This window comes from Hyperolius riggenbachi, chromosome 5 (assembly GCF_040937935.1).
Source record: "Hyperolius riggenbachi isolate aHypRig1 chromosome 5, aHypRig1.pri, whole genome shotgun sequence".
NCBI lineage: Eukaryota > Metazoa > Chordata > Amphibia > Anura > Hyperoliidae > Hyperolius > Hyperolius riggenbachi.
This window is the reverse complement of record NC_090650.1, coordinates 160600955-160628379: the sequence shown is the minus strand read 5'-3', so window position 1 is coordinate 160628379 and position 27425 is coordinate 160600955. Positions and strand designations below refer to the sequence as shown.

The 27425-nt window shown below is 44.7% G+C and overlaps 1 protein-coding gene and 1 gene segment (V, D, J or C); one reads left to right on the top strand and one right to left on the bottom strand.

The window, feature by feature from the left end:
- LOC137519339 (T-cell receptor gamma chain C region C7.5-like) overlaps positions 1–25073 on the top strand; it is a 162787-nt gene extending 137714 nt beyond the window's left edge. The window contains 2 exon segments of the C gene segment in view: positions 5567–5632; positions 24951–25073. Of these exon segments, the coding sequence occupies positions 5567–5632; positions 24951–25072 (188 nt within the window).
- STARD3NL (STARD3 N-terminal like) overlaps positions 1–27425 on the bottom strand; it is a 673845-nt gene that overhangs the window by 172888 nt on the left and 473532 nt on the right. The window lies entirely within an intron of this gene.

Genomic DNA, 27425 nt, shown 5'->3' with positions numbered 1-27425 from the left:
CGACCTCTGCTGAGACTGAGATTGCAACTGTTGCAAATTGCATGGGTCGGGTCCACTGGGCACTTGGTGAAGTACCGCCAGACTGGGGACTTCAACCTGCTCTTTGAGCTTGAGGGCTGGGGTTTTTGGGTGCCCTTGGAGGATTGTGCCTCTTTGGTTGTAGTTAGAGGTTTGCTGCGGGTGGTGGTAGCGACTGAAGCAGCAGGCTGTGGCTCCTGCCTTCCACGCCCTGTGCTGGCCGCCTTGCTGCTGCCGCGCCTCTGCGCCAGAGACGCCTCCTCCTCCGATGACGAGCTGCCTTCAACCAACTGTGCTGGTGGTACTGGTGGCACATAGGAAGGATCTATCAAGTCATCATCATCAACCCCAAACAAATCCTGTGAGCCCGACTCAACCAACTCCTCTACCCCAACATCCCCTGCATCACGCCCCTCCTCCTCAGCGCCAACAACAAACTTCTGCACCTCAAACTCCTCCTCCTCCTCCTCCTCCTTGGATAGCCCCATCATCTCCAACTCATACTTCTCCAAAACATCCCTGTACATGGTCACAGTCTCAGGGGAGAAGAGCGTGCTCATTGAGGGCAGGCTGGTCGATGGGGTCACCGTGACCATGGCCTCAAGCGCTGGTGGAGGCCTGCTGCGGACAGGAGTGCTGGTGCTGGTGGCACTAGTCTCGCTGGTGCTGGAGGCCTGGCTGGAAAAGGTGGCTTCCTGCCCCGCCATCATTTCCACCACAGCCTGCACCTGACTCTCCCCAATGGGCCGTGGGCGACGACCGTCTCAAAGATGTGCGCAACACGCTGCTGTTGCGCCTCTGCTCCCTCCTCCCTGTGGTCAGTGGCTGGCGGCGGACCAGTCCCAGACCTGCTGCTGCTGGCAGTGGCTCCTGCAATGGCGCTTCCTCTCCTGGTGGTGCCTCGCCCTCTACCTCTACCTCTGCCAGTCATTGTGCACTATACAAATACAGTAAAAAAAAAATAAGTAGAAGAGGGCGGGAAAGGGTGTAAACTTTAATAAAGTCTGTGTTGGTGGTGACTAGTAGTAGTAGTAGGCAGTAGTAGTACGCACGCAGGTAGCTAAGAAACACCTAGTGTACTACGCTACAAGTAAGTCGTGCGGCAGACAGTCGGTGACAATTACAAACGGTCACACACGGTCAGACGCAACCAATCAATAGGCTCGGGCAGGCGACAGACAGTCACAGGTCACTCACAACGGATGCTGGTGGTGGCCTGTATGTGTTGTAACTCTTATTTATTACACACACTACGGATGATAATAAAATCACACAGTAAAAGTGAAAAAAAAATATAAGTGAACGGGTACTAGTAGACTAGTAGTATAGTAGTAGACACTAGTAGTAGCACGCACGCACGCAGGTAACTAAGAAACAACTAGCATACTACGCTACAAGTGAGTCATGCGGCAGACAGTCGGTGACAATTACAAACGGTCACACACGGTCAGACGCAATCAATCAATAGACTCGGGCAGGCGACAGACCGTCACAGGTCACTCACAACAACGGATGCTGGTGGTGGCCTGTATGTGTTGTAACTCTTATTTATCACACACACTACGGATGATAATAAAATCACACAGTAAAAGTGAAAAAAAATATAAGTGAACGGGTACTAGTAGACTAGTAGTATAGTAGTAGACACTAGTAGTATGCACGCACGCAGGTAACTAAGAAACACCTAGCGTACTACGATACAAGTAAGTCGTGTGGCAGACAGTCGTGACAATTACAAAAGGTCACACACGGTCAGACTCAATCAATCAATACACTCGGGCAGGTGAGGTGACAGACAGTCACAGGACAGGTCACTCACAACGGATGCTGGTGGTGGCCTGTCACAGTCAGTAACTAACTAACACAGTACTGAAACTAATAAAGTAGCAGACTACAGCAGTAATAATTAACTAAACTAGTACTACTAGTACACAACTAACTAGAATCCCTAACCTACCTAAGCTAGTAGTAGGCTAAGGTTACCTAGGCTAGCAGGCCTAGCCTGCTCACAGACTAACACTAGCCTAGCACAGTATACACTATACACTAGCTGACTAAAAACAATCAAAATACTAGCTAACTATATAAGATAACAATAAATGTGTTTAGGAGGTGTTTAGGAAGCAAAACGCTAGGTTTAGCAGTGAAAAGCACTTGCTCAGACACAGCACAGCACTGGAGAATCTCTCAGTACCAGCAGCAGTCACACAAGTGCGTGGCTCCGCAACATGGCCGCCACCTTATATAGAGGAGGGGAGGGCCAGGCTCCCCTCCTCTGATTGGTTGCCAGGTCCTCGGCAGGAGGACTTCTGATTGGCCCAATCACGTCATCCCCGAATCCCGAAGCCGAAACCGAACCCACAGCTCCATCCGGCCGAATTCGAGCGCGCACATTCGGCAGGCTTCGTATTTGGGTTCGGCTACTAGGAGTTTTTGATTCAGCAGCACTGTGGAGACTAATGGTAGATAGTACTCGGGGGGGGGGGGGGGGGAAGTCAATTGAATAAGGGTCAACATCTATACAGCATCCTATTATAACAGACTGGGCTGCAACATGCACTGACAGAACAAGTGCTCCATAAACACTAACAGGGTAGCTAAAACTGACAGAACACAAGGCATAAATGCTGAGACCAGTACTTTATGCAATAAATCAATTTACAGAGGTCAGGGAATGCTAAATTGAGCTGTGGAAGTCAGAAAATACTGAACCTTTCTAGCTATATATAACTGATGGGCCAAGCTATCACTTGTAGTGTCACAACAGTTTTATAGTAAGCTAGAGCCATCTCCTTTGCAGCCAGCTGACAATCCTCATTCATACAGTAATAAGGTCACCACAGGCTCAGTTACACATCAGTGTGGCAACTTATGTGAAGAGCATGTCTGCTGGAAATGGAATGCAGGCAAAGACAACAAACAGAACAACCAATGTGCATAGAGGAAGCCACCACAAGAAATGAAAGTGCACATTCCATTCCATTTCTCATTGTTTTGTTGTCTCTGGAGCTCAGCAAGTTACAGGATTTAGGGCAGAGGAGGTGTGGATGTAAAGGGTGCAGAGGGTGTTACTCACAGTCTGCGCCATGTGTCAGAGGACTTTGGGAGAGGGAGGGGATCCTATACTGAGCTGTGTCTCACATGTGGCTCATGTGAACAGCTAGAGTCCCAGTCTGCTGCTGCTCGCCACTGCAGTCAGCAGAAAAACGTAGCGCTGCTCTCTCCGTGTACTCCTCCCCCTTCCACAGTCCAGTTGCTTGAACATCCACCCCGGGCGGGGACTTCCTTCCTTCTTAGCAGCAGCGGCTCACTCACGTGTGTGGCATCATGGACAAGACGTCACACTGACTTCAATTAAAAAGAAAAAGTCAAACACACGGAGTGCCCTTTTACAGTTCAGTGTTCAGGGACATATGGCCCTCCTGGCCCACCCCTTCCTACACGCCTGCATGCATTTCCCAGTGAGGTGCTGGCTACACATGTAGTGTTGTAAATTCCACCATATCACAGCTCTCTGCTGGTAGACATAGAACCCACCCATGTGCTTCCCAGTATGCAAGTCACCACCTTAGCCATTACAATGGTCTGCATCATATGAAGCTATCACTACTGATTTTTGCCCACAATTAACTAACTTGCCATGTGATGCACCCAGCAGGGATCAACATGGGCCATTAAGGATCAGGCCACCATTCTACATAGGCTACAACAATCTACCTACAGTACCTATTTAGCCTTATCAAAGAGCTTCATCAGGGTGTGGCTTCCCTAAGGAAGGGAACCTTTTTAAACAGTCACATGGACTCACATCATATGCATGTAACTTGCAACAACAAAGTAGTGTTCTTCTTTAATAATAGGTCTGGCATACTAGTGTGTGTGTTTACGGCCGTGTATGCTCAATGTACAACTGTAGTGGTATACTGTATGCAGGACTTCGACCCTTAATACACATAGAAGATATTTTGTGTAAATGTGTACTAACCATATGGAGTAATCCGGCTACTTTTTAATTAAATAAATATACTCTGAATTTTTGCATTGATTGTGGCTAGCACTAGCTTTTTCTTTCAGCATTATGTGTTTGTTAAGGTCCTCAAGACCATACATATAAATGAAAAAAACAGACAAGACAAGACAAATAACATTTATATTGCGCTTTTCTCCTTGCGGACTCAAAGCGCCAGAGCAGAGCAGCAGCCACTAGGGCGCGCTCTATTGGCAGTAGCAGTGTAAGGGAGACTTGCCAAAGGTCTCCTACTGAATTAGTGCTGGCTTACTGAACAGGCAGAGCCGAGATTCGAACCCTGGTCTCCTGTGTCAGAGGCAGAGCCCTTAACCATTACACCATCAGCCAACTCAGGAGAACCAATAAGCTTCTAGGACTTGTTTCACTAAACCGTGATAACTCATATTACGGCATCACTACCGTTTTTGCGCGCAATTTTGCATTTTGTGCATGTTTTTACAATTGCATGAAAACACATACAATCGCGAATTTTCACGTGCAATCGTAAATTTGCGCCTGCATTTGTGTGAAAAAATTCACGATTGCATGCGAAAACGTGAAGTTGCGAGCAAAAATGCTAGCGCAGCAGTGATATGAGTTATCACGGTTTAGTGAATCAAGCCCCTAGAGAGATAAGAAATCTTTATTTATTTTATCTATACATGATAATACAGACATTGGTGTATAAAAAAGAAGTGGTAGGCATTACAATAAGCTACAGCGACAATAGTATGGTGATGATTAACAAAACATACAGCCCTTGCGAGCTTACAATCTAAAGGATGCCCAAGAAACAACAAGGCCTCTAATACCTAAAGAAGAGAGTGTCTGGAGGAACAGATTATGGTCAACGATATCAAAAGCAGAGGGCAGATCAAGAAGCATCGGATTAATGGCCTGTGGATTTCGCTGTTAGCAGGTCATTGGCTACTTTGGTTAGGGCCCTTTTCCACTAGCAATCGCAATCACAAATCACAAACGCCAGTGATTGCGATTGCGATTTTTCATTAATTCTGTTATGCGATTGCGATTTGCGATTTTCATTGCATTGCAATTGCATTGCATTATCATTGTAAAAATCGCTCCAGCAAGCGATTGCGATTTGCGATTAGCGATTTCCAAATCGAATCACTGTAGTGGAAAATACTTCTCGTGATTTCTATGATAAAGTAACAACCCTAGCGATTTAAAAATCACTAGCGATTTGCGATTTTGCGATTCAGCAATCGCAATCGCTCTAGTGGAAAAGGGCCCGGCTGTTTCTGTGGAGTGTTTGAAGCAAAGGCAAGACTAAAGTTGATCAATCCGGGTGTTTAAAGATAACTAATTAATTCCGCATAGACAGGGTATTCTAGTTTGGAGGTAAACTGGAAGAGTGAAACCTGGTGGTAGCTATGGAGGGCTGTGGGATCCAGAGATTTATTTTAAGTGTTGGTGTAATGCCATGAGAACTTTAATGTGTCTGTTAAGCTTTTAGTGTGTATAGATACAAAAAAAGAAGTTTTACTCCAATTTTACTCCTTTTTATCTTTTTTACAGATGTTCAGAAGAATGAGATCCAGATCCAAGACAAGGAATGTAACCAGAGCAATGATCATTTTAAAAGTAAACCATGTTTTTTATTACATTTTATTTATCATGTCTCTTAAAGTATAGTCACATTGCTATAGAGTAGAGATGGCCCGAACGGTTCGCCAGCGAACGGTTCCAGGCGAACTTCCAGTGGTTCGCGTTCACCATGTAAGGCGAACTTTTCCGGAAGTTCAGTTCGCCCCTATAGTGCACCATTAGGGTCAACTTTGACCCTCTACATCACAGTCAAAAGGCACATTGTAGCCAATCAGGCTACACTCTCTTCTGGAGCCACTCCCCGCTTATATAAGGCAGGCTCTGCCAGCCATTACACTCACTCGTGTGCCTGCAATAGTGAGAGAAGGGACAGCTGCTGGCAGACTCTAATAGGGAAAGATTAGTTAGGCTGTTGTAGGCTTGTTAGCTTGCTCCTGGCTGATTCTTATTGCTAAAATAGCACCCCACAACAGTTCTTTTGAGAGCTAATCTTGTTCTTGTGATCTATTTTTTTTCTGTGTGTCCCACTGACACTTGTGTTGCATAGCTAGCCTTGATAATCCATACTGTGTGTGTGCCACTGCCAGCCAGGCCCAGCACATTCACTGACTAGTGACTACCTGTGTGTGAGACAGGTGCACATTGTAATACCCAGTACTGCATATACCTACCTGTTGTGTTGAGTGCACCCACCTCATCACTGTATATACCTACCTGTTGTGTTGAGTGCACCCACGTCATCACTGCATATACCTACCTGTTGTATTGAGTGAACCCACCTCATCACTGCATATACCTACCTGTTGTGTTCAGTGAACCCACCTCATCACTGCATATACCTGTTGTGTTGCGTAAACCCACCTCATCACTGCATATACCTACCTGTTGTGTTCAGTGAACCCACCTCATTACTGCATATACCTACCTGTTGTGTTGAGTGCACCCACCTCATCACTGCATAGACCTACCTGTTGTGTTGAGTGAACCCACCTCATCACTGCATATACCTACCTGTTGTGTTTAGTGAACCCACCTCATCACTGCATATACCTACCTGTTGTGTTGAGTGAACACACTTCATCACTGCATATACCTACCTGTTGTGTTGAGTGCACCCACCTCATCACTGCATATACCTACCTATTGTGTTGAGTGAACCCACTTCATCACTGCATATACCTACCTGTTGTGTTCAGTGCACCCACCTCATCACTGCATATACTTACCTGTTGTGTTCAGTGAACCCACCTCACCACTGAATATATCTACCTGTTGTGTTGAGTGCACCCACCTCATCACTGCATATACCTACCTGTTGTGTTTAGTGAACCCACCTCATCACTGTATATACCTACCTGTTGTGTTCAGTGAACCCACCTCATCACTGCATATACCTACCTGTTGTGTTCAGTGCACCCACCTACCTACGTGAGTTCATGCAGTGTGATATACCACTCCGTGCATACCTGTTAACTGCACCTGTGTGACTGCACATTGTATTAGTCAAGTCAGTGCATACCTTTCACTTCATCCCCCATTCTGCCAGCCATTACACTCACTCGTGTGCCTGCAATAGTGAGAGAAGGGACAGCTGCTGGCAGACTCTAATAGGGAAAGATTAGTTAGGCTGTTGTAGGCTTGTTAGCTTGCTCCTGGCTGATTCTTATTGCTAAAATAGCACCCCACAACAGCTCTTTTGAGAGCTAATCTTGTTCTTGTGATCTATTTTTTTTTTCTGTGTGTCCCACTGACACTTGTGTTGCATAGCTAGCCTTGATAATCCATACTGTGTGTGTGCCACTGCCAGCCAGGCCCAGCACATTCACTGACTAGTGACTACCTGTGTGTGAGACAGGTGCACATTGTAATACCCAGTACTGCATATACCTACCTGTTGTGTTGAGTGCACCCACCTTATCACTGTATATACCTACCTGTTGTGTTGAGTGCACCCACGTCATCACTGCATATACCTACCTGTTGTATTGAGTGAACCCACCTCATCACTGCATATACCTACCTGTTGTGTTCAGTGAACCCACCTCATCACTGCATATACCTACCTGTTGTGTTGCGTAAACCCACCTCATCACTGCATATACCTTCCTGTTGTGTTCAGTGAACCCACCTCATTACTGCATATACCTACCTGTTGTGTTGCGTGCACCCACCTCATCACTGCATAGACCTACCTGTTGTGTTGAGTGAACCCACCTCATCACTGCATATACCTACCTGTTGTGTTTAGTGAACCCACCTCATCACTGCATATACCTACCTATTGTGTTGAGTGAACCCACTTCATCACTGCATATACCTACCTGTTGTGTTCAGTGCACCCACCTCATCACTGCATATACTTACCTGTTGTGTTCAGTGAACCCACCTCATCACTGAATATATCTACCTGTTGTGTTGAGTGCACCCACCTCATCACTGCATATACCTACCTGTTGTGTTTAGTGAACCCACCTCATCACTGTATATACCTACCTGTTGTGTTCAGTGAACCCACCTCATCACTGCATATACCTACCTGTTGTGTTCAGTGCACCCACCTACCTACGTGAGTTCATGCAGTGTGATATACCACTCCGTGCATACCTGTTAACTGCACCTGTGTGACTGCACATTGTATTAGTCAAGTCAGTGCATACCTTTCACTTCATCCCCCATTCTGCCAGCCATTACACTCACTCGTGTGCCTGCAATAGTGAGAGAAGGGACAGCTGCTGGCAGACTCTAATAGGGAAAGATTAGTTAGGCTGTTGTAGGCTTGTTAGCTTGCTCCTGGCTGATTCTTATTGCTAAAATAGCACCCCACAACAGCTCTTTTGAGAGCTAATCTTGTTCTTGTGATCTATTTTTTTTTCTGTGTGTCCCACTGACACTTGTGTTGCATAGCTAGCCTTGATAATCCATACTGTGTGTGTGCCACTGCCAGCCAGGCCCAGCACATTCACTGACTAGTGACTACCTGTGTGTGAGACAGGTGCACATTGTAATACCTAGTACTGCATATACCTACCTGTTGTGTTGAGTGCACCCACCTTATCACTGTATATACCTACCTGTTGTGTTGAGTGCACCCACGTCATCACTGCATATACCTACCTGTTGTATTGAGTGAACCCACCTCATCACTGCATATACCTACCTGTTGTGTTCAGTGAACCCACCTCATCACTGCATATACCTACCTGTTGTGTTTAGTGAACCCACCTCATCACTGCATATACCTACCTGTTGTGTTGAGTGAACCCACCTCATCACTGTATATACCTACCTGTTGTGTTGCGTGAACCCATCTCATCACTGCATATACCTACCTGTTGTGTTCAGTGAACCCACCTCATCACTGCATAGACCTACCTGTTGTGTTGAGTGAACCCACCTCATCACTGCATATACCTACCTGTTGTGTTTAGTGAACCCACCTCATCACTGCATATCTACCTGTTGTGTTGAGTGAACCCACTTCATCACTGCATATACCTACCTGTTCTGTTGAGTGCACCCACCTCATCACTGCATATACCTACCCGTTGTGTTCAGTGAACCCACCTCATCACTGAATATATCTACCTGTTGTGTTGAGTGCACCCACCTCATCACTGCATATACCTACCTGTTGTGTTTAGTGAACCCACCTCATCACTGTATATACCTACCTGTTGTGTTCAGTGAACCCACCTCATCACTGCATATACCTACCTGTTGTGTTCAGTGCACCCACCTACCTACGTGAGTGCATGCAGTGTGATATACCACTCCGTGCATACCTGTTACCTGCACCTGTGTGACTGCACATTGTATTAGTCAAGTCAGTGCATACCTTTCACTTCATCCCCCGCTGATATGGACTTAACGGACAAAACAGGTAGAGGAAGAGGTAGAGGAAGAGGTAGAGGCAGAGCCAGAGGAAGGCCACATGGCAGGTCTGTGCGAGGTCATGTTGATGTGATTTCGTGTGGCCCTGGCCCAAAGTACAGTGCTCAGAAGAAGGCACGTGCCATCAACTCCCAAGATTGTCAGGACGTGGTTGACTATTTAACACAGAACACCTCATTTCCCGCAGCTTCCAGCGCTACTACAAGCACCACATCTGCTGCATTTGACACTTTGCAGGAGTTATTTGGTGGTGAAATCACTGATTCACAGCCACTGATTCACAACAAGATGAAGGCGCTAAGGCAAGTTACACCACCTCATATGTGTGAATTAGGCGACACTATGGACATAACGTGTGAGGAGGAGGAGGAGGATGAAGTACCTGCTGTTGGTGCAGTTTTGGAAGTGTCTGAGGCAAGCGAAGCTGGGTAGGATGATTATGATGATTATGATGATACGGATCCCACATGGGTTCCTAAGAGACAAGATGAACAAGGGGACAGTCCAGAGGGGGAGTCAGAGAGGAGTAGGAGGAGACGAGTTCCTGAAAGAAGCAGGGAGAGCTCGCCCTCAGAAACAGCTGGTGGCAGTGTCCGGCGCCATGTATCGCCACCTGTGGTCCTGTGGACAGCCAGCCAACATGCCCTTCAACGTCAGCTGCTGAGGCCACCACAATGCCATCACCCCAGGGGGGCTCAGCGGTTTAGAAATTTTTGAGTGTGTCTGCCTCAGATCGGAGCAATGCCATCTGTTCTCTCTGCCTCCAAAAATTGAGCCGTGGAAAGGCCAACAACAGCGTAGGGACAAGTGCCTTACGAAGGCACCTGGAGAAAAGGCACAAACTGCAAAGGGAAGAGCACCTGAGCAAAAGCAGCACACAAAAGAAAAGCCACCCTCCTTCTCCTCTTCCTCGTTCAGGTGCAGCATCTTCAGCCGCTTTCTCTCTTGCACCTTAACAGCCACCCTCCTCCTCTCCGCCTCTGACCTTGAGCGGTTCCTGCTCCTCTGCCCACAACAGCCAGGTGTCCGTGAAGGAAATCTTTGAGCGGAAGAAGCCAATTTCTGCCAGTCACCCCATTGCCCGGCGTCTGACAGCTGGTGTGTCGGAACTGTTAGCTCGCCAGCTGTTACCATACAAGCTGGTGGAATCTGCGGCCTTCCGTAAATTTGTGGCCATTGGGACACCACAGTGGAAGATGCCAGGCCGCAATTATTTCTCTAAAAAGGCGATACCCAAACTGCACTGTGAAGTGGAGAGGCAAGTGGTGTCATCTCTGGCACACAGCGTTGGGTCAAGGGTCCACCTGACCACGGATGCCTGGTCTGCCAAGCACGGTCAGGGCCGCTACATTACTTACACATCCCATTGGGTCAACCTGGTGACCGATGCCAAGCAGGGAGTACATGGCTGTGCAGCAAACCAACTTGTGACACCTCCACGGCTTGCAGGCAGGCCTCCTGCCACCTCCTCTCCGCCTGCTACATCCTCTTCACTGTCGTCATCCTCCTCCTCATTGGCTGGTGCCGCAATCTCCTCTCCAGCTACACAGCCTCAGCTCCCCAGGGCCTAAGCTGCATGCCAGGTATGACGGTGTCACGCCATCTTAGACATGTCTTGCCTCAAAGCGGAGAGTCACACTGGACCAGCTCTCCTTGCTGCTCTTAACAAACAGGTGGATCAGTGGCTGACCCCACACCAGCTGGAGATCGGCAACGTGGTGTGTGACAACGGCAGCAATCTCCTTTCCGCTTTGAATTTGGGAAAGCTGACACATGTACCCTTCATGGCACATGTGCTGAATCTAGTCATTCAAAGATTTGTGTCAAAGTACCCAGACTTAGAGTACGTCCTGAAGCAGGCCAGGAAGCTGTGTGGGCATTTCAGGCGGTCTTACAGGGCCATGGCACGCTTTGCGGACATTCAGGGTAGAAACAACTTGCCGGTGAGACGCTTGATATGTGATAGCCCGACTCGCTGGAATTTGACCCTGGTCATGTTCTCTCACCTGCTAGAACAGGAGAAAGCCATCACCCAGTACCTGTACAATTACAGTAAAAGGACACAATCTGGGAAAATGGGGATGTTGTGGCCCAACAACTGGACACTGATGCGAGATTTATGCAGGCTTATGCGGCCGTTGTGGTGACCAACCTGGTGAGTCGCACTGAAGGCACAATCAGCGACTTGATCCCGTACGCTTACTTTCTGGAGCGTGCCGTGCGTAGAGTGGTGGATCAAGCTGTGGAGGAGCGTGAAGAGGAACAGTTACGGCAGGAACAGTTGTGGGAGCAATTTACATCAGAACCAGATGTTTCCTCAACACCTGTGGCAGCACAGAGGGGGGAGGAGGAGGAAGAGTCGTGTGGGGAAGAGGAGTCAGACTCGGATGATGAGGAAGGTGTTTCTGTGGAGGAGTAGGAGGCAGCGGCAAAAGAACAACCGCAGCAGGCGTCGCAGGGGGCTTGTGCTGCTCAGCGTTCCCGTGGTATTGTTCGTGGGGGGGGGAGGAGGATGACTTACCTGACGTCACTGAGGAAGAGCAAGAGGAGTTGGATAGTAAGTCTGGATCCAACTTTGTGCAGATGGCGTCTTTCATGCTGTCCATCCTGTTGAGGGACCCCCGTAAAAAAAAACTCAAGGGGAATGAGCTGTACTGGGTGGCCACGCTACTAGACCCTCGGTATAGGCACAAAGTGTCGGACCAAGTCACCTAAAGGCAGAAAGGATGCAGCACATGCAGAACAAGCTGGCAAGTATGCTTTACAATGCGTATAAGGGTGATGTCACAGCACAACGCAATAAAGGTACCACTGCCAGTAATCCTTCTCCCATGTCCACGCAGGCAAGGACAAGACGCTCCAGCGATCTCATGGTGATGTCGGACATGCGGACATTCTTTAGTCAAATGCCTCACCTTAGCCCGTCTGGATCCACCCTCCACCAACGCCTGGACCGGCAGGTAGCCGACTACCTGGCCTTAAGTGTGTAAGTAGACACTGTGAGCAGCGATGAACCCTTGGACTACTGGGTGCGCAGGCTTGACCTGTGGCCAGAGCTGTCCCAATTTTCCATCCAACTTCTGTCTTGCCATGCCTCAAGCATCCTGCCAGAAAGAACCTTCAGTGCAGCTGGAGGTATTGTCACTGAGAAGAGAAGTCGCCTAAGTCACAAAAGTGTTCAGCACCTCACCTTTATCAAAATGAATGAGGCATAGATCCCGGAGGGCTACTGCCTGCCCGAAGACTAAGTCAGTCCCCACACACAGCATCTCTGCCTGCAGGCTGCTTGCCTTCTCTGCCACCACCAACAGGGTCCAGGACTCCAGGTGGCTATACTAATTTTTCTGGTGCATGTAAATGCCTGCCTAATTTTTCTGGCTGAGTAGCTGCAAAAACAAAACAAAAGGCATGTACATGTGCCCATTCCTCTTCGTGATCATTACCTTGCTGCGGTGAAGGGGCTTGCGTATCACAATTAAGCAATGAATGGGGGGGGGGGGGCACACCAAAGATAATAAGGTCGTTGCTTCATTGTGGACAGACCAAATTTGATCAGCTGGACAGTCACTGATGTTCTATCATTGAGCTACCACAGCCCGGCGATCATATGGGCTTGAACACCGCCACGGCCTGCACTCTCGCCATGGTGTGCACCACCAGTCCAGCATGGCCGTCACTAAGCTAGAAGCTGTTTGCGGTGCGTTACACAGTGAGTTTGGTATGTCAGTGTGAAGCAGTACTCTAATTACACTCCCTGATTGATGTATACACATGCAGGATGTTTGAAAGCACTTTAGGCCTGCAATTTAGCATTCAATGTGATTTCTGCCCTTAAAACACTGCTTTGCGTCAAATCCAGATTTTTCCCAGGGACTTTTGGCATCTATCCCACTCATCCATGCTGCCCTCCAGGTGTTACACCCCTTGAAACATCTTTTCCATCATTTTTGTGGCCAGCATAAATGTTTCTAGTTTTCAAAGTTCGCCTCCCCATTGAAGTCTATTGCGGTTCGTGAAAGTTCGCGCGAACTGAAGCATTCGCGGAAGGTTAGCCCATTTGATGTAACCAAAATTGGAAAATGTGATGGTAAAAATATAAAGTGCATGGTAACCAATGCTCGGAGCCTTGCAAATAAAATGGACGAACTAGAGTTCATTCTGATTGATAAAAGCTATGACATTGTGGGAATTAGGGTCCTTTTCCACTAGCGGCGATTGCGATGCCGAATCGCAAAATTGCAAAACGCTAGTGATTTTAAAATCGCTACAGTTTGCTTTTTAACATAGGAATCACGGTTGGTAATTTCCACTACCGCGATTTGTTTTTTACTCAAGCGCAATCGCGGCGCGGAGCGATTTTTGCTGCGATTTTGCTATGCAGTGCATTGCATAGCAAAATCGCAATCGTCGGGAAATCGCCGGAAAAGTTTGTACTTTGCTAAATTGCACTCGCTAGCGTTTAGCGCGAAGGCTAGCGATTGCTAGTGGAAAAGGGCCCTAACAGAGACATGGCTGGATGATAGCCATGACTAGATAGCGAATTTAGAGGGATACAATGTGTTTAGGAAGGATAAAACAGGGAAAAAAGGTGGAGGAGTTTGTCTCTTTGTTATGAACTCTTTTACAGCTGTCCTAAACGATGAGATGGATGAAGATTGTGAAGATGTGGAGTCCATTTGGGTAAATATTCATGGTAGAAATAAAGGTTGCCAATTGCTTTACTACAGCAGATTCAAAAAGCTGCAAGTAAAAATGAGGTCATAGTTATGGGTGACTTCAACTTTCCAGACATTGACTGGAGTATTGAGGCTACCCATTCTGGTAAAAGCAGCAGATTTCTAGCAACACTATAGGACAGTTACCTGACTCAAATGGTAACGGAACCAATTAGGGGGAATGCGTTACTGGATTTGATCAGATAATGTATCAAATGTGCAGGTTCAAGAACATTTGGGAAATAGTGATCACAACATGATAACTTTTGATCTGGTGACTGATAGGCCACGGGGCAGCGGGACCACTAAAACTATGAATTTTAGAAAAGCAAAATTCAATCAAGTCAGGCAGGCACTAAGTTTGGTGAACTGGGATAATGTACTACAAGGGAAGGACACTATAGGGAAATTGAAAGCTTTTAAACTTATTCTCAATCAATATTGTAGTATATAGATCCCATATGGAAACAAAACATCTAGGAATAAAAAAAGGCCTCTGTGGATGAATAGAAAGGTTAGAGATAAAATGAAGTTGAAAAAGAATGCCTATAAGGTCCTGAAACAGGAGGGGACCGAGGCTGCATTAAAGGAATTCTATCAAACCATGAGTTCTAAAATGACAATGTACAAATAATGTCTAAGTAGCTGTGTAAACATTTTCCTACTTTTCATGTTAAATATCAGAGGCAAAAGCTTTAATTCATTGGGCTTGATTCACAAAAGAGTGCCAACTGATAGCACGGCGGTGAATTTTTGCGCGAAACGATAACGGTTTTGCGCGCAAACAAGAATTTTCACGCGCAAACTATATCGGTTTCTTGCAAAAAACACATTTTCATGTGCGAAAACGTTATTGTTTTGAGTGAAAATTTGCGATCGCGCGCAACGCGAAAATTCACGTGAAAACGGCCGTGCTATCAGTTAGCTTTCTTTTGTGAATCAAGCCCATTGTGTGTAGATTTCAGCTACATTTGGAATGTCCTATTTGCAGAGGTATGAATCTGTAAGAATCTCTGCAACCTGACATGCTAAGAACAGTGTAATATTGAAGCAGATTACCTGACAGGCTTTTGTTTTCATATATCAGGTTTCACACACACAACAGAAGTTTATGTTGTACATAAGATACATTTCCTCTGCTCTTTGTGAGAGAAAGCTCTGCCTGTCTTTGCCTGAACTCTCTGCACAGAGAGTTAATGACGCACTATGAGTGAATTTCCCCTCCCCTCATGGCTAAGTCTGCCATCAGAACTGGCATCAGAAAATGTGAAAGGAATTATATAACGGTAAACAGAGAGATAAGGATTCAGATGTATACACCAACACTGAGCAGCACTTCCCAAACATTGCCTAACTCAATTGAAAATAACATGTCAATCGATAGTGTCCCTTTAAGCAATAATAAGAAGTGCCATAAAAGTTGTAAAAAAGAAATTAGACTGGCAAAGATTGAAGCTGAAAATCAAATCGCTAGGGGTATCAAATCTAACCCAAAGAAGTTTTACAAGTACATCAACTCTAAAAAAAAAGAAAGGTTGACTGTATTGGACTCCTAAAGGATGAGGGTGGGAACGCAATAGTGGATGACCAAAGTAAGGCAGAGTTATTAAATGCTTTCTTTGCTTCTGTCTTCACAAGGGAAACATCACTGTTGCAAATTACAGATGCAGAAGTGTCTCAATCTTCCAATTGTAATTTTAAATACTTAACACAGGATGAAGTGAAGGCAAGACTAAATAAATTAAAAATAGACAAGGCACCTGGCCCGGATGGCATGCATCCTCGGGTCCTAAGGGAATTAAGTTCAGTCATAGATAAACCCCTTTATCGTATCTTTTGTGACTCTCTTTCAACTGGCATAGTCCCAGTGGATTGGCGCATAGCCTACGTTTTCCTATTATTTAAGAAGGGCAAAAAATCAGATCCGGGAAATTATAGACAAGTAAGCTTAACATCTGTGGTATGCAAACTATTTGAGGGGTTACTAAGAGATACTATACATGACTTCATAGTAGAAAATAATCTTATTTCTCAGCATCAGCATAGGTTTACTAAAAACAGGTTCTGTTTGACTAACATGCTCAGCTTTTATGAGGTAGTGAACGCTAATGTGGATATTGGGAATGCTGTAGATGTGATATACTTGGACTTTGCTAAGGCCTTCAACACTGTTCCCCACAAAAGTCTGGTGCAAAAGTTGAGTATGCAAGGACTGGGGAAGAGTCTGTGTGCATGGATTGGCTAATGGACAGAAAACATAGAGTTGTGGTCAATGGATCACACTCAAAATGGGTGACTGTTAGCAGTGGGGTCCCACAGGGGTGTGTACTGGGTCCAGTGCTCTTCAATTTATTTATTTATGACCTAGTACATGCAGTAGAAAGCAATGTTGCTATTTTTGCAGATGATACAAAATTGTGCAGAATCATCAACTCTCAGGAAGATAGTGACATATTGCAACAGGATCTGGATAGGATGGCTATATGGGCACATAAATGGCAAATGAAATTCAATGTTGAAAAATTTGAAGTCATGCATTTTGGTCATACCAATAGTCTAGCACCATACAAAATAAATGAATACAGTTGAGGACATCAAACTTGGAGAAGGACTTAGGGGTGCTCATCGACAACAAGTTAAATAATCGTATTCAATGCCAAGCCGCTGCAGCTTAGTAAATGTGGAACTCAGCTCACAACCTCCAACCGCCGACAGTGCAGGAAAGCGGGCTGCTCCAACCCAAAATCCAAGGCTGTAGAAAGTGAGGTCCGCACAATGTCGGTAGGATCAAACCGGCTTTATTAAATCAATCACATAAAGGCTAAAATCCAACACCACACGCTGACATGTTTCGGACGTTACACGTCCTTAATCATAGCATAGGTGCAAGTGAACAAGGGTGGTCTTTAAGTAAAGTGGCACCACACCCGGTAACACATGCTCGAGACTCAACCCTCACAAAGAAGTGTATCATAAAAAATTGGGGAATGTCCCAATCACTATAATTAGAATAAAAACATATACAAAGTATAAATACATATGATTAAATATGTTGCAAGAAAACCACAGCAATAAATATGGCATGAAATAACACAGTACTGTGTGCATTATATAGGACAAAGCAAAGTAAAAATTAAAGCAAAACAGAAACGGTACCACTATCAGGTAACTGAGTGTAGGTCCCATCTAGCATTAAGGCCTCTTGGTGAGCGCGTCCCTAACTGGAAGATCCAATATGCTTCTCGAGTGAGGAGACGTTTGTAGACGTCACCTCCTCTCAAGGGTCTGCTGACACGCTCTATGCCCTGAAATGAAAAAAAGAGGACATATCCCCTGAGTGGACCGATCTAAAATGCTTGGCCACATTGGATATCTCCAAAGTAAGCCAGCCAGCCCCCCTATAGTGTTCACCTATCCGTTGTCTGAGGTGTCGAGTAGTACACCCCACATATTGTAATTGGCATAAAGAACATGAAATAAGGTAGACAACAGACTTTGTATGACAATTTATGTATTGTTTGATGGGAAAAGTTTTCCGATTGGAAAAGGAAATAACAGAACGAGTGGAATTGTGGACACCACAGTAGTTACAAGTGGAAAAATTGCATCTATAGGAGCCAAGGGTAGTTAACCAACACGGTCGCTGAGTACTGCTGGAAAACAAAGTGGGGGACAAAATGCTCCCCAATGTAGGGGCCTTTCTGCTAGCAAAACTGACCCCCTGTTTGAGAATCACATTAAGAGTATCATCAGCCTGTAATACTGGCAGACATCTTTTGACAATCTGTGTAACCTGTCTGTACTCCTGACTATATGTGGTTACAAATACTGTGTCCTTATTGGATCGTAAACGTAAACACAAAAAGTTCAACAGATACAGAAGGAAAAAGGGTCGAGGAGAGGCGGTGTGAAACATAGGAGACATAGGCTCATAGTCCCACATGACCACACTGTTGTTAACCTTTCTGCTACCATTCTGACCACCTCTGAGATCACATTACTGTCATGGGGGCTTTCTTTTGCCCCCACCACACATTTTGATGTGTTCGCAACACTTTTGGATGTTAATAGATTTGTGAGGTCCATTCTTTGTAGGAAGCACTTTAGGGATGGGCAGACAGCGGATGGGGATTCTGGTGATATAGCGGGTAAAAGGGATGCGGCCTTGTCTGATATAAGAGACTTTAGGGACACTAAGTCTCAGTTGTCCTTGGAACAATTGCTCACTGAGATGGTACCCCTGGTTTCTGAAGATGATGTCAGGCCTATTTCCATCCGCAACCCAGATTTCTATCCTTCGGCTGCTCGTAGCCCTCCCGTGGCTGCTTTTCAAGACACTATAGAGAGGGAATTACTTGAGCTTGCCACCACTGGCATCCCTAATTCTCATGGTAATCTTTCCTTTGCTGAGAAGCAGGCTCTTTCCACCCTCAAGGAGAACACACGTATAGTTATTAGGAGCACCGACAAGGGCGGAGCGGTGGTCGTATTGGATGCTGAGGTTTATCGTGCTGAGGCACTTAGACAGCTCCATGATGCGGCCACCTACTCTCCTCTGAAAAGCGACCCTACCTCCGAATTTGATAATCAGTTGCGTTCTCTTTTGGCGAATGCTTGGTAGTGATTTCCAAGCGTTTAGCACAATATCTGGCCGCTCCATCTCCCATTATACCAGTGTTTCATCATCTGCCCAAGATCCACAAACAGGGCTTTCGTCTGGAGGGCAGGCCGATTGTTGCTGGCATTGGTTCTCTGGGGGAACGCCTGGGAAATTGGGTAGATGAACATCTACAACCTCTAGTGCGACGTCTTCCCGGTTACATACGAGACACCAAGCATGTGCTTAGTAGTCTACAGCATTTTCAATGGCGTGATAATTACAGTTGATGTAAAATCTTTATATTCATGCATCCCTCATTCTTTAGCACTAGATGCTTTAGATTTTCATATGGCTAGATATTCTGCTTTCTCGGATGACCCTCAGTTCTTCGTCGGGCGTGCCGTCCATTATCTGCTTACCCACAATTATTTTCTTTTTGACTCTGATTTTTATTTGCAGCGCTGTGGAGCATCGATGGGTGCAAAGTTTTCTCCCTCACTTGCCAACCTATACATGGGTTGGTAGGAGGAGCTCCACTTGTTTAGTGATTCCAACATTTTTTCGAGTCATATTGTATGGTACGGCAGGTACATAGATGACCTGTTGATCATTTGGGACGGCACGCACGACGAGGCCGTGAAGTTTGTTGACTTCCTTAACATTAACACCCTGAATCTTGTTTTCACCTTTCAATGGTCGTCCATAGAGATCAATTACCTCGACCTTACCCTTAGGGGTGACTCCGCTCTAGCCTCTGTGGTCTCCAGTACATACCGCAAACCCTGCGGTGGCAACTCCACCCTGAGAGCAAATAGCTGCCATCCGTTTCATACTATCCGGGCGGTTCCGGTGGGCGAGTCCATTCGGATTCGCAGGAATTGCTCTGATGTCTCGGTTCTTGGGGTGGAGTTGGACACTGTAGGCTCCCATCTTGCGGAACGTGGGTACTCCAATTGGATGATACAGAGGGGGAGGAGACAGGCCCTTATGAGAGCTAGGGATGAACTTTTACAACCCAGTTCTCGTGGGATACGTTTACGATCCAATAAGGACACAGTATTTGTAACCACATATAGTCAGGAGTACAGACAGGTTACACAGATTGTCAAAAGATGTCTGCCAGTATTGCAGGCTGATGATACTCTTAATGTGATGCTCAAACAGGGGGTCAGTTTTGCTAGCAGAAAGGCCCCTATATTGGGGAGCATTTTGTCCCCCACTTTGTTTTCCAGCAGTACTCAGCGACCGTGTTGGTTAACTACCCTTGGCTCCTATAGATGCAATTTTTCCACTTGTAACTACTGTGGTGTCCACAATTCCATTCGTTCTGTTATTTCCTTTTCCAATGAGAAAACTTTTCCGATCAAACAATACATAAATTGTCATACAAAGTCCGTTGTCTACCTTATTTCATGTTCTTTATGCCAATTACAATATGTGGGGTGTACTACTCGACACCTCAGACAACGTATAGGTGAACACTATAGGGGGGCTGGCTGGCTTACTTTGGAGATATCCAATGTGGCCAAGCATTTTAGATCGGATATGTCCTCTTTTTCATTTCAGGGCATAGAGCGTGTCAGCAGACCCTTGAGAGGAGGTGACGTCTACAAACGTCTCCTCACTCGAGAAGCATATTGGATCTTCCAGTTAGGGACGCGCTCACCAAGAGGCCTTAATGCTAGATGGGACCTACACTCAGTTACCTGATAGTGGTACCGTTTCTGTTTTGCTTTAATTTTTACTTTGCTTTGTCCTATATAATGCATACAGTACTGTGTTATTTCATGCCATATTTATTGCTGTGGTTTTCTTGCAACGTATTTAATCATATGTATTTATACTTTGTATATGTTTTTATTCTAATTATAGTGATTGGGACATTCCCCAATTTTTTATGATACACTTCTTTGTGAGGGTGGAGTCTCGAGCATGTGTTACCGGGTGTGGTGCCACTTTACTTAAAGACCACCCTTGTTCACTTGCACCTATGCTATGATTAAGGACGTGTAACGTCCGAAACATGTCAGCGTGTGGTGTTGGATTTTAGCCTTTATGTGATTGATTTAATAAAGCCGGTTTGATCCTACTGACATTGTGCGGACCTCACTTTCTAAAGCCGCTGCAGCTAAAGCTAATAAAATTTTGGGATGCATTAAAAGGAAAATAAAAACTTGAGATGCTAGCATAATATTGCCCCTGTTTAATTCTCTAGTAAGACTACATCTGGAATATGGAATTCAGTTCTGGGCACCACATTACAGGAAAGGTATTGCAGTTTTAGAGCAGGTGCAGAGACTAGCAACAAAATTGATACGAGGGATGGAAAGTCTCACTTATCAAGAAAGGTTAGATGAACTGGGTTTATTTAGTGTAGAGAAAAGACGCCTTAGAGAAGATCTAATTAACATGTAAATACATCAGAGGGCAATATAAAAGCTTGGCGGATGAGCTTTTTGTCCCTAGGCCTTTTCAAAGGACTAGAGGACAAGATATGCGCATGGAAGAAAACGTTTTAGCCATTTATTTAGGAAAGGGTTCTTTTCAGTAAGAGTGATTAAAATGGGGAATGCATTACCACAGGTAGTAGTTATGGCAAATTCTATATCGGCATTTAAAGCGGGCTTAGATGCTTTCCTTGTGTTGAAAGACATCCATGGCTACAATTACTAGGCAATGCCCAGTGATATTGATCCAGGGATTTTATCTGATTGCCATCTGGAGTGGGGAAGGAATTTTTTCCCTTTCGGGGCTAATTGGACCATGCCTTGTAAGGGTTGTTTTGCCTTCCTCTGGATCAACAGGGATATGTGAAGGAGCAGGCTGGTGTTGTACTTTGTTCTCTGGTTGAACTCGATGGACGTAAGTCTTTTTTCATCCCAAATAACTAAGTAACTATGGAGAAAGCTACCTACTGGCTCACCACACCTCCAACATTCTCCAGATTACAATTGTATTTGTGAATGCTCATTGGATCTCTGTACCATCTCGTGAACGTTTGTAATTCCCTTCTTGGGGAGGATATATAAGAGGACCTTTTATGGGAAAGCACAAAAGTCTTGTCCCTCTCCTCATCTTCAAAAACCAGCCCTACATCGGTATGTAATTTCTCTTTTAGCTTGTCTAACTGGGAATCACTTAGAGAATTGACCAGAAACAAGTAAATCTTGGAAAGTGTATATGATAGGACTGACTCTGACATACATAACTATTCAAACCTGGTTAGCCTGTGTATTATTTGGTATGGGACCAGGGATTTAAAGAATCCAGTGGACAGTATTTGAGTGAACCAATTAGGGGAGGATCCTGTGTCTGGTGCTCCCCCCAGCTCTCTGGGGGGCAAGCCCAGATTTACATCACAGGAGCCTATAGGCACAGATGTCCTGGCACCCTAGACTTTGCCCTCCATGAACCTACAAACCACTGCCAAACTGCACCACAGATGTGCTGACTGGACCAGCTGTTACTTTTCCCTTACTTCCATTGCCTGTCATAGGTAGCTACAGGTATCCCTTAGCATAAGGTAGCCAGAGGTACCCTCAGCATTAAGTAGCTAGTGGTGCTCCCGACTGATGAGAGATCTCATCAGTGGAATGCCAAGAGCTGGAGGAGTAACCTCTCATTTACGCTCTGCTTGGGGAATAGGGAAGAAGGTAGGCACCAAGAGAAGGGAGTGCGCTGCCTTTCCATCTTCAGGCATCTGTAGGCATGTGCCTACAGTGCCTTATGGTAAATCCAGCCCTGCTGGGAGGTTCAAATGGGAACTACTAACAAAGTGTCTTATTTGGGACCACTTTTCTCTTGTCCAAACCAAGAATTGGTTCAACCGCATCCCACTATTAAAGGCTCCTGCTAATGTATTTTAAAATAATAAATTGCTAGTGATATAAAAATGTATATAATGATTGCTGTGGGTGACAATGCCTGATCAGGGTGCCATGGCATTACATTACACTGAGGTCTTAATGACATGTAGTAATTTCAGGTGTATTTGACAGGCTCATGTCTACAGTTTTACTTGGGCATTGCAATTAAAAGCCATTAGGGCCAGGTCAAGGATCTCCAGTACTAGAGGCAGAGGTTTTAAAGTGTGCTCTCCTTGAATTGTGCCTGTCCCAGTATAGGTAGCGAATGTGCCCAGAGCATTAGAAAGACACCTGCCCAGTTGATCTAGCTAGCTATGCCCCCAGTATTAGCTAGGTCTTGCCCCCAGTATAGATAGTCAGATGTGCTCCCAGTATTAGGTAACCCCTCCCCCAAATTGCTAGCCATACGTGCTCACAGGATTACTTAGCCTTAGCACTAATATAGTAGCCAGATGTGCCCCCCCCTTCAGTGTTAGGTAGTTTCCCCCCAGTAAAGTTAGCCATATGTGCCCTTCAGGTCTGTGTAAAACCCCCTACCACCCACATGCAGATTGGTGTGAATAGAAGCGATTGTACAACTCACCTGTCAGTGCAGCTGAGAACTTCAGCACATCTTCTCAAGGTCACACAGTTCAGCATCTCCTTTTTGACTCCTCCAGCAGCACAGTAATGAGAGGCACAACTAAAGGGCATCAGAGAGGAGATACTGAACTGTACAATGTGGAGATGACAGGCATAAGTTTCTGGCGGCACTGACAGATGAGTTATATCCTTATTTCTGCTTGCACCACTTTGCATCTGGCCGTGCAAGGGGGCGGGGGGGGGGGGGAGTGAAACGACACTTGGGGAGGCACAGGTATGTCCTCTGGTTTCTGCGCTCAGAGGCTGGTGCCTTTCCAGGCTCCCCCTCAGCACGGTCCTGAAGGACATGCAAAACCTCTAAGGTACTCATATACAAATTAATTTTACAGATAACATTAAATAGCATATATTGTTTCAGTTTACATGACACCAGCAGAATAGTAATCTGTATTATCAGGCACAGTATAGATGTGAACATACACATTATGAACGGCTATAAGCAGCTGGTTGTTATCAGGAGAAGTGTTGGCAAGTTAAATAAATGGAACCAACCCCCCTTTTTAAATAGCTAGTTAGTTATTGTAAACACAAATTTAAAATAAACCTGAAGCATTGTAAAAAAAATAATAAATAAATAAATAAAAAAATAAGATATTAACCTTGGTAGTGGAGAACCTGTGGTTGATACAAAGGTTTCCCACATCTGGCTCCAAACAAATAAGTTTCTTCCAGCCATGCTCCCAGCCAATATCGAGGTAACTAACTTTTTTTTGTGCAATGCTTCAGGTGGACTTAAAGGGAACCTTAACTGTAAAAAAAATGAGTTTTACTTACCTGGGGCATCTACCAGCCTCCTGCAGCCATCCTGTGCCCTCGCAGTCACTCATGACTCCTCTGGTCCCCCTCTGCCAGCTAGTTTCGGTTTTGCCGACCGGGAGTTGGCCGGCCGCCATGCGTACGTTTTTACGCATTCCTGCTGGTGCAGGAAGCTATTGCAGACATCAACAAGTACATTTGATGCAGAACGGGTGTAATGCGTAAAATTTTACGCAATACACCCGTAACGCGTAAAATGTACTTGTTGATGTCTGCAATAGCTTCCTGCACCAGCAGGATTGCGTAAAAACGTATGCATGGCGGCCGACTCCCAGTCGGCAAAAATGGAGCTAGCTGGCAGCGGGGGACCAGAGGAGCCATGAGTGACTGCGAGGGAACAGGATGGCTGCAGGGGGCTGGTAGATGCCCCAGGTAAGTAAAACTTTTTTTTTTTTTTACAGTTAGGGTTCCCTTTAAAAGTGATCTGTACATTGTCTATCCCAATTTTATTAAACTGTGATCTACCTTAAAGGGAACCTGAAGCAATACCAGTTGCTTGGCTATCCTGCTGATTCTCTGACTCTAATATGTTTAGACGTAGACCCTGAACCAGCATGCAGCAGGTGTTTCTAAAATTCCTGTCAAATCTGACAAGATTAGCTGCATGCTCGTTTCTAGTTTGATTCAGACACTACTGCAGCCAAATAGACCAGAAAGGCTGCCAGGCAACTGGTATAGTTTAAATGAAAATAATATGGCAGCCTCCATACACTTCTTGTTTCAGGTTCCCTTAAAATGTAAAAGTTTTTAGATGTTAAACAATGTACACAGGCATTAATAAGATTAACATATTTTCTCTGTTTCTTTCCTCAATAACTGTCTAGGCACTCTACTCATTTATCCTGTGATGTACCGAGCGGCACAACTTACCTATGGTCTGCTACTCTTGAAGAGCTTAATATACTGCCCAGTATTGCTTATCATTAAGTTCAAACTTGCACCATAAATGTCTCAAAATAAAAAAGGAATTATTAAAGGATTTCTTTTTCTAAAGCAAAATTAAGGCTTTGCTTTATGTTGAACTTTTACTGAGCTCAAAATTTGTAGTGGGTCTTCAGAATTTACTTTTCTTAAATGACAGCAGTTTGCAAAATAAATAGTTACTAACATTACGTATTATAAATTGTGTAATATGAACTGTGTAATATCATTAAAATGTTCAAGAAGATGAAAATATAACATTATTTAGCTAGAACTGCTATCATCAAAATCCTTTTTGAATAAAAATTATAAAATTAAGTAAACGGCTTGGCAAAGTAAATATTACTGAATGTGTTAATCCATCTAGCTCAAGAAAGTGTCAGCTATGTAGCTTTTTATAAAACCAAATGACTGAAATAACATGTATAACTTTACTTTGATAACTTTGGACCTGTGCACATAAGCTGGTAAATTTGCCGAGTGCAGGCAGTAGCAGCAATTTTACTGATTCTAATGTAAGGGGAGCGTCACCCATTACACTAGAAGGGTAACATGCGCAGTGCTATAATGATGTGTGTTACCATAGCAGCTTGGCGTGGCGTAAATAGTGTAACAGGTGCTGCTCCCCTGCCGTTAGTACCTGTGAAATTGCAGTGCACAACCTATGCACAGCAAATTTACTTGCCTTTTGCACATCAGGTCCTTTATGTTTAACCTATGATATAACTGCTTACTGTATTTCTATCATTGCTGTTCTGAAAAATAGTTTAATGATTAAAAACTATAATTATAGGTTATTTTGTTTTCTTTTGTTGGTATTTAGTTGCCTTCTACAATACTATAATATATTGTGATGAAATGAGACATACACACACACACACACACACACACACACACAAAATCAGATTGTCTTACCTACTAAATCAGTACCGCAACTTGTTTGTATAGATGCCATTTAGCACACATTTAGCACAAATCATTCAGCATAAAAGGTAAAATCACTGCCAGGGTTAAACTGGGCTTTAAAATACTTGAAAGCCTGTGTTTCTACGCCTTGTTTACGGCTGCTTATTCCTGCCATGGCATAGATTTCAATTACTGCGCCACAGGCTCCCTCTGCTACAACCAATTGCCCTGACCGCCACCACTGCAGCTCACTTGCCCTGCTGTCGGAATGACAGCAGTGCTCTGTGAACCGGTCAGGAGCCTGACCCCAATTGCTCACAGGGTCAGGAGCTAATCAGGGGCGTAGCAATAGGGGGTGCAGAGGTAGCGACCGCATCGGGGCCCTTGGGCCAGAGGGGCCCCGAAAGGGCCCTCTCTTAACTGCAGAATTAGCTCTCTATTGCTCCTGTGCTCATAATAATCACTTCTATAGATATTTTGAATAGTGGTAATCATTAACAAACTATTCCTCATCCCCTTCTTGCAACTCTGACACTGTAGTTGCCATTGGTAGGTTTTGGTGCGCCATATTAATTGTTATGTATAGAGTGCTTGGGGGGCCCCATTGTAAAACTTGCATCGGGGCCAACAGCTCCTTAGCTACGCCACTGGAGCTAATGAAAACATGAGTGAGCTTCAGCAACGGCAGAGCAGGGCGGGTCCGTGCGGTGCAATGACGGTGACCACAATTTTTGGACCAAAAAAGCCTGTCTGGTCTGGAGGCGGTTAAAGTGGCCAAATTTCAAAAAATGTTAGTTCAAAATTGTATGGTATGTTAAGATTTTGAGCAAACAACAGAATAAAAAGACTAAAGTGTACTAATAACCTAGCAAGTCTTTTATATTTTTAACATTTGTCACTTGCAAAATTTTGCTTTATATACGCTTACAGGAAGCCAGAAACAAACATTGACTGTGGCCATCTTGTGGTCAAATAGTAAAACTACATCTACATACATATTTTTTTTTAAATGAATAGACATTTTTACATTTAAAATTACTCAAACATTTTTAATAAAAATAAAAAATTACAATAACAAAAAACAAATAGTTACCTAAGGAACTTTTTCAATATGCATGTCAAGAGGTTATATTGCTAATATTTTTTTTAATTATAAGCTTGTAAATAGTGATGGACACAAAACTGAAAAAAATGCACCTTGATTTCCAAATAAAATATTGGCACCATACATTGTGATAGGGACGTAATTTAAATGGTGTAATAACCGGGACAAATGGGCAAATACAATACGTGGGTTTTAATTATGGTGGCATGTATTATTTTAAAGTTATAATGGCCGAAATCTGACAAATAATGTTTTTTTCCATTTTTTTCTTAATATTCCCATTAACCCTCCTGGCGGTTAATTAAAACCGCCAGGGGGCAGCGCAGCACTATTTTACATTTTTCTTTTAAACATGTAGCTAGCCTAG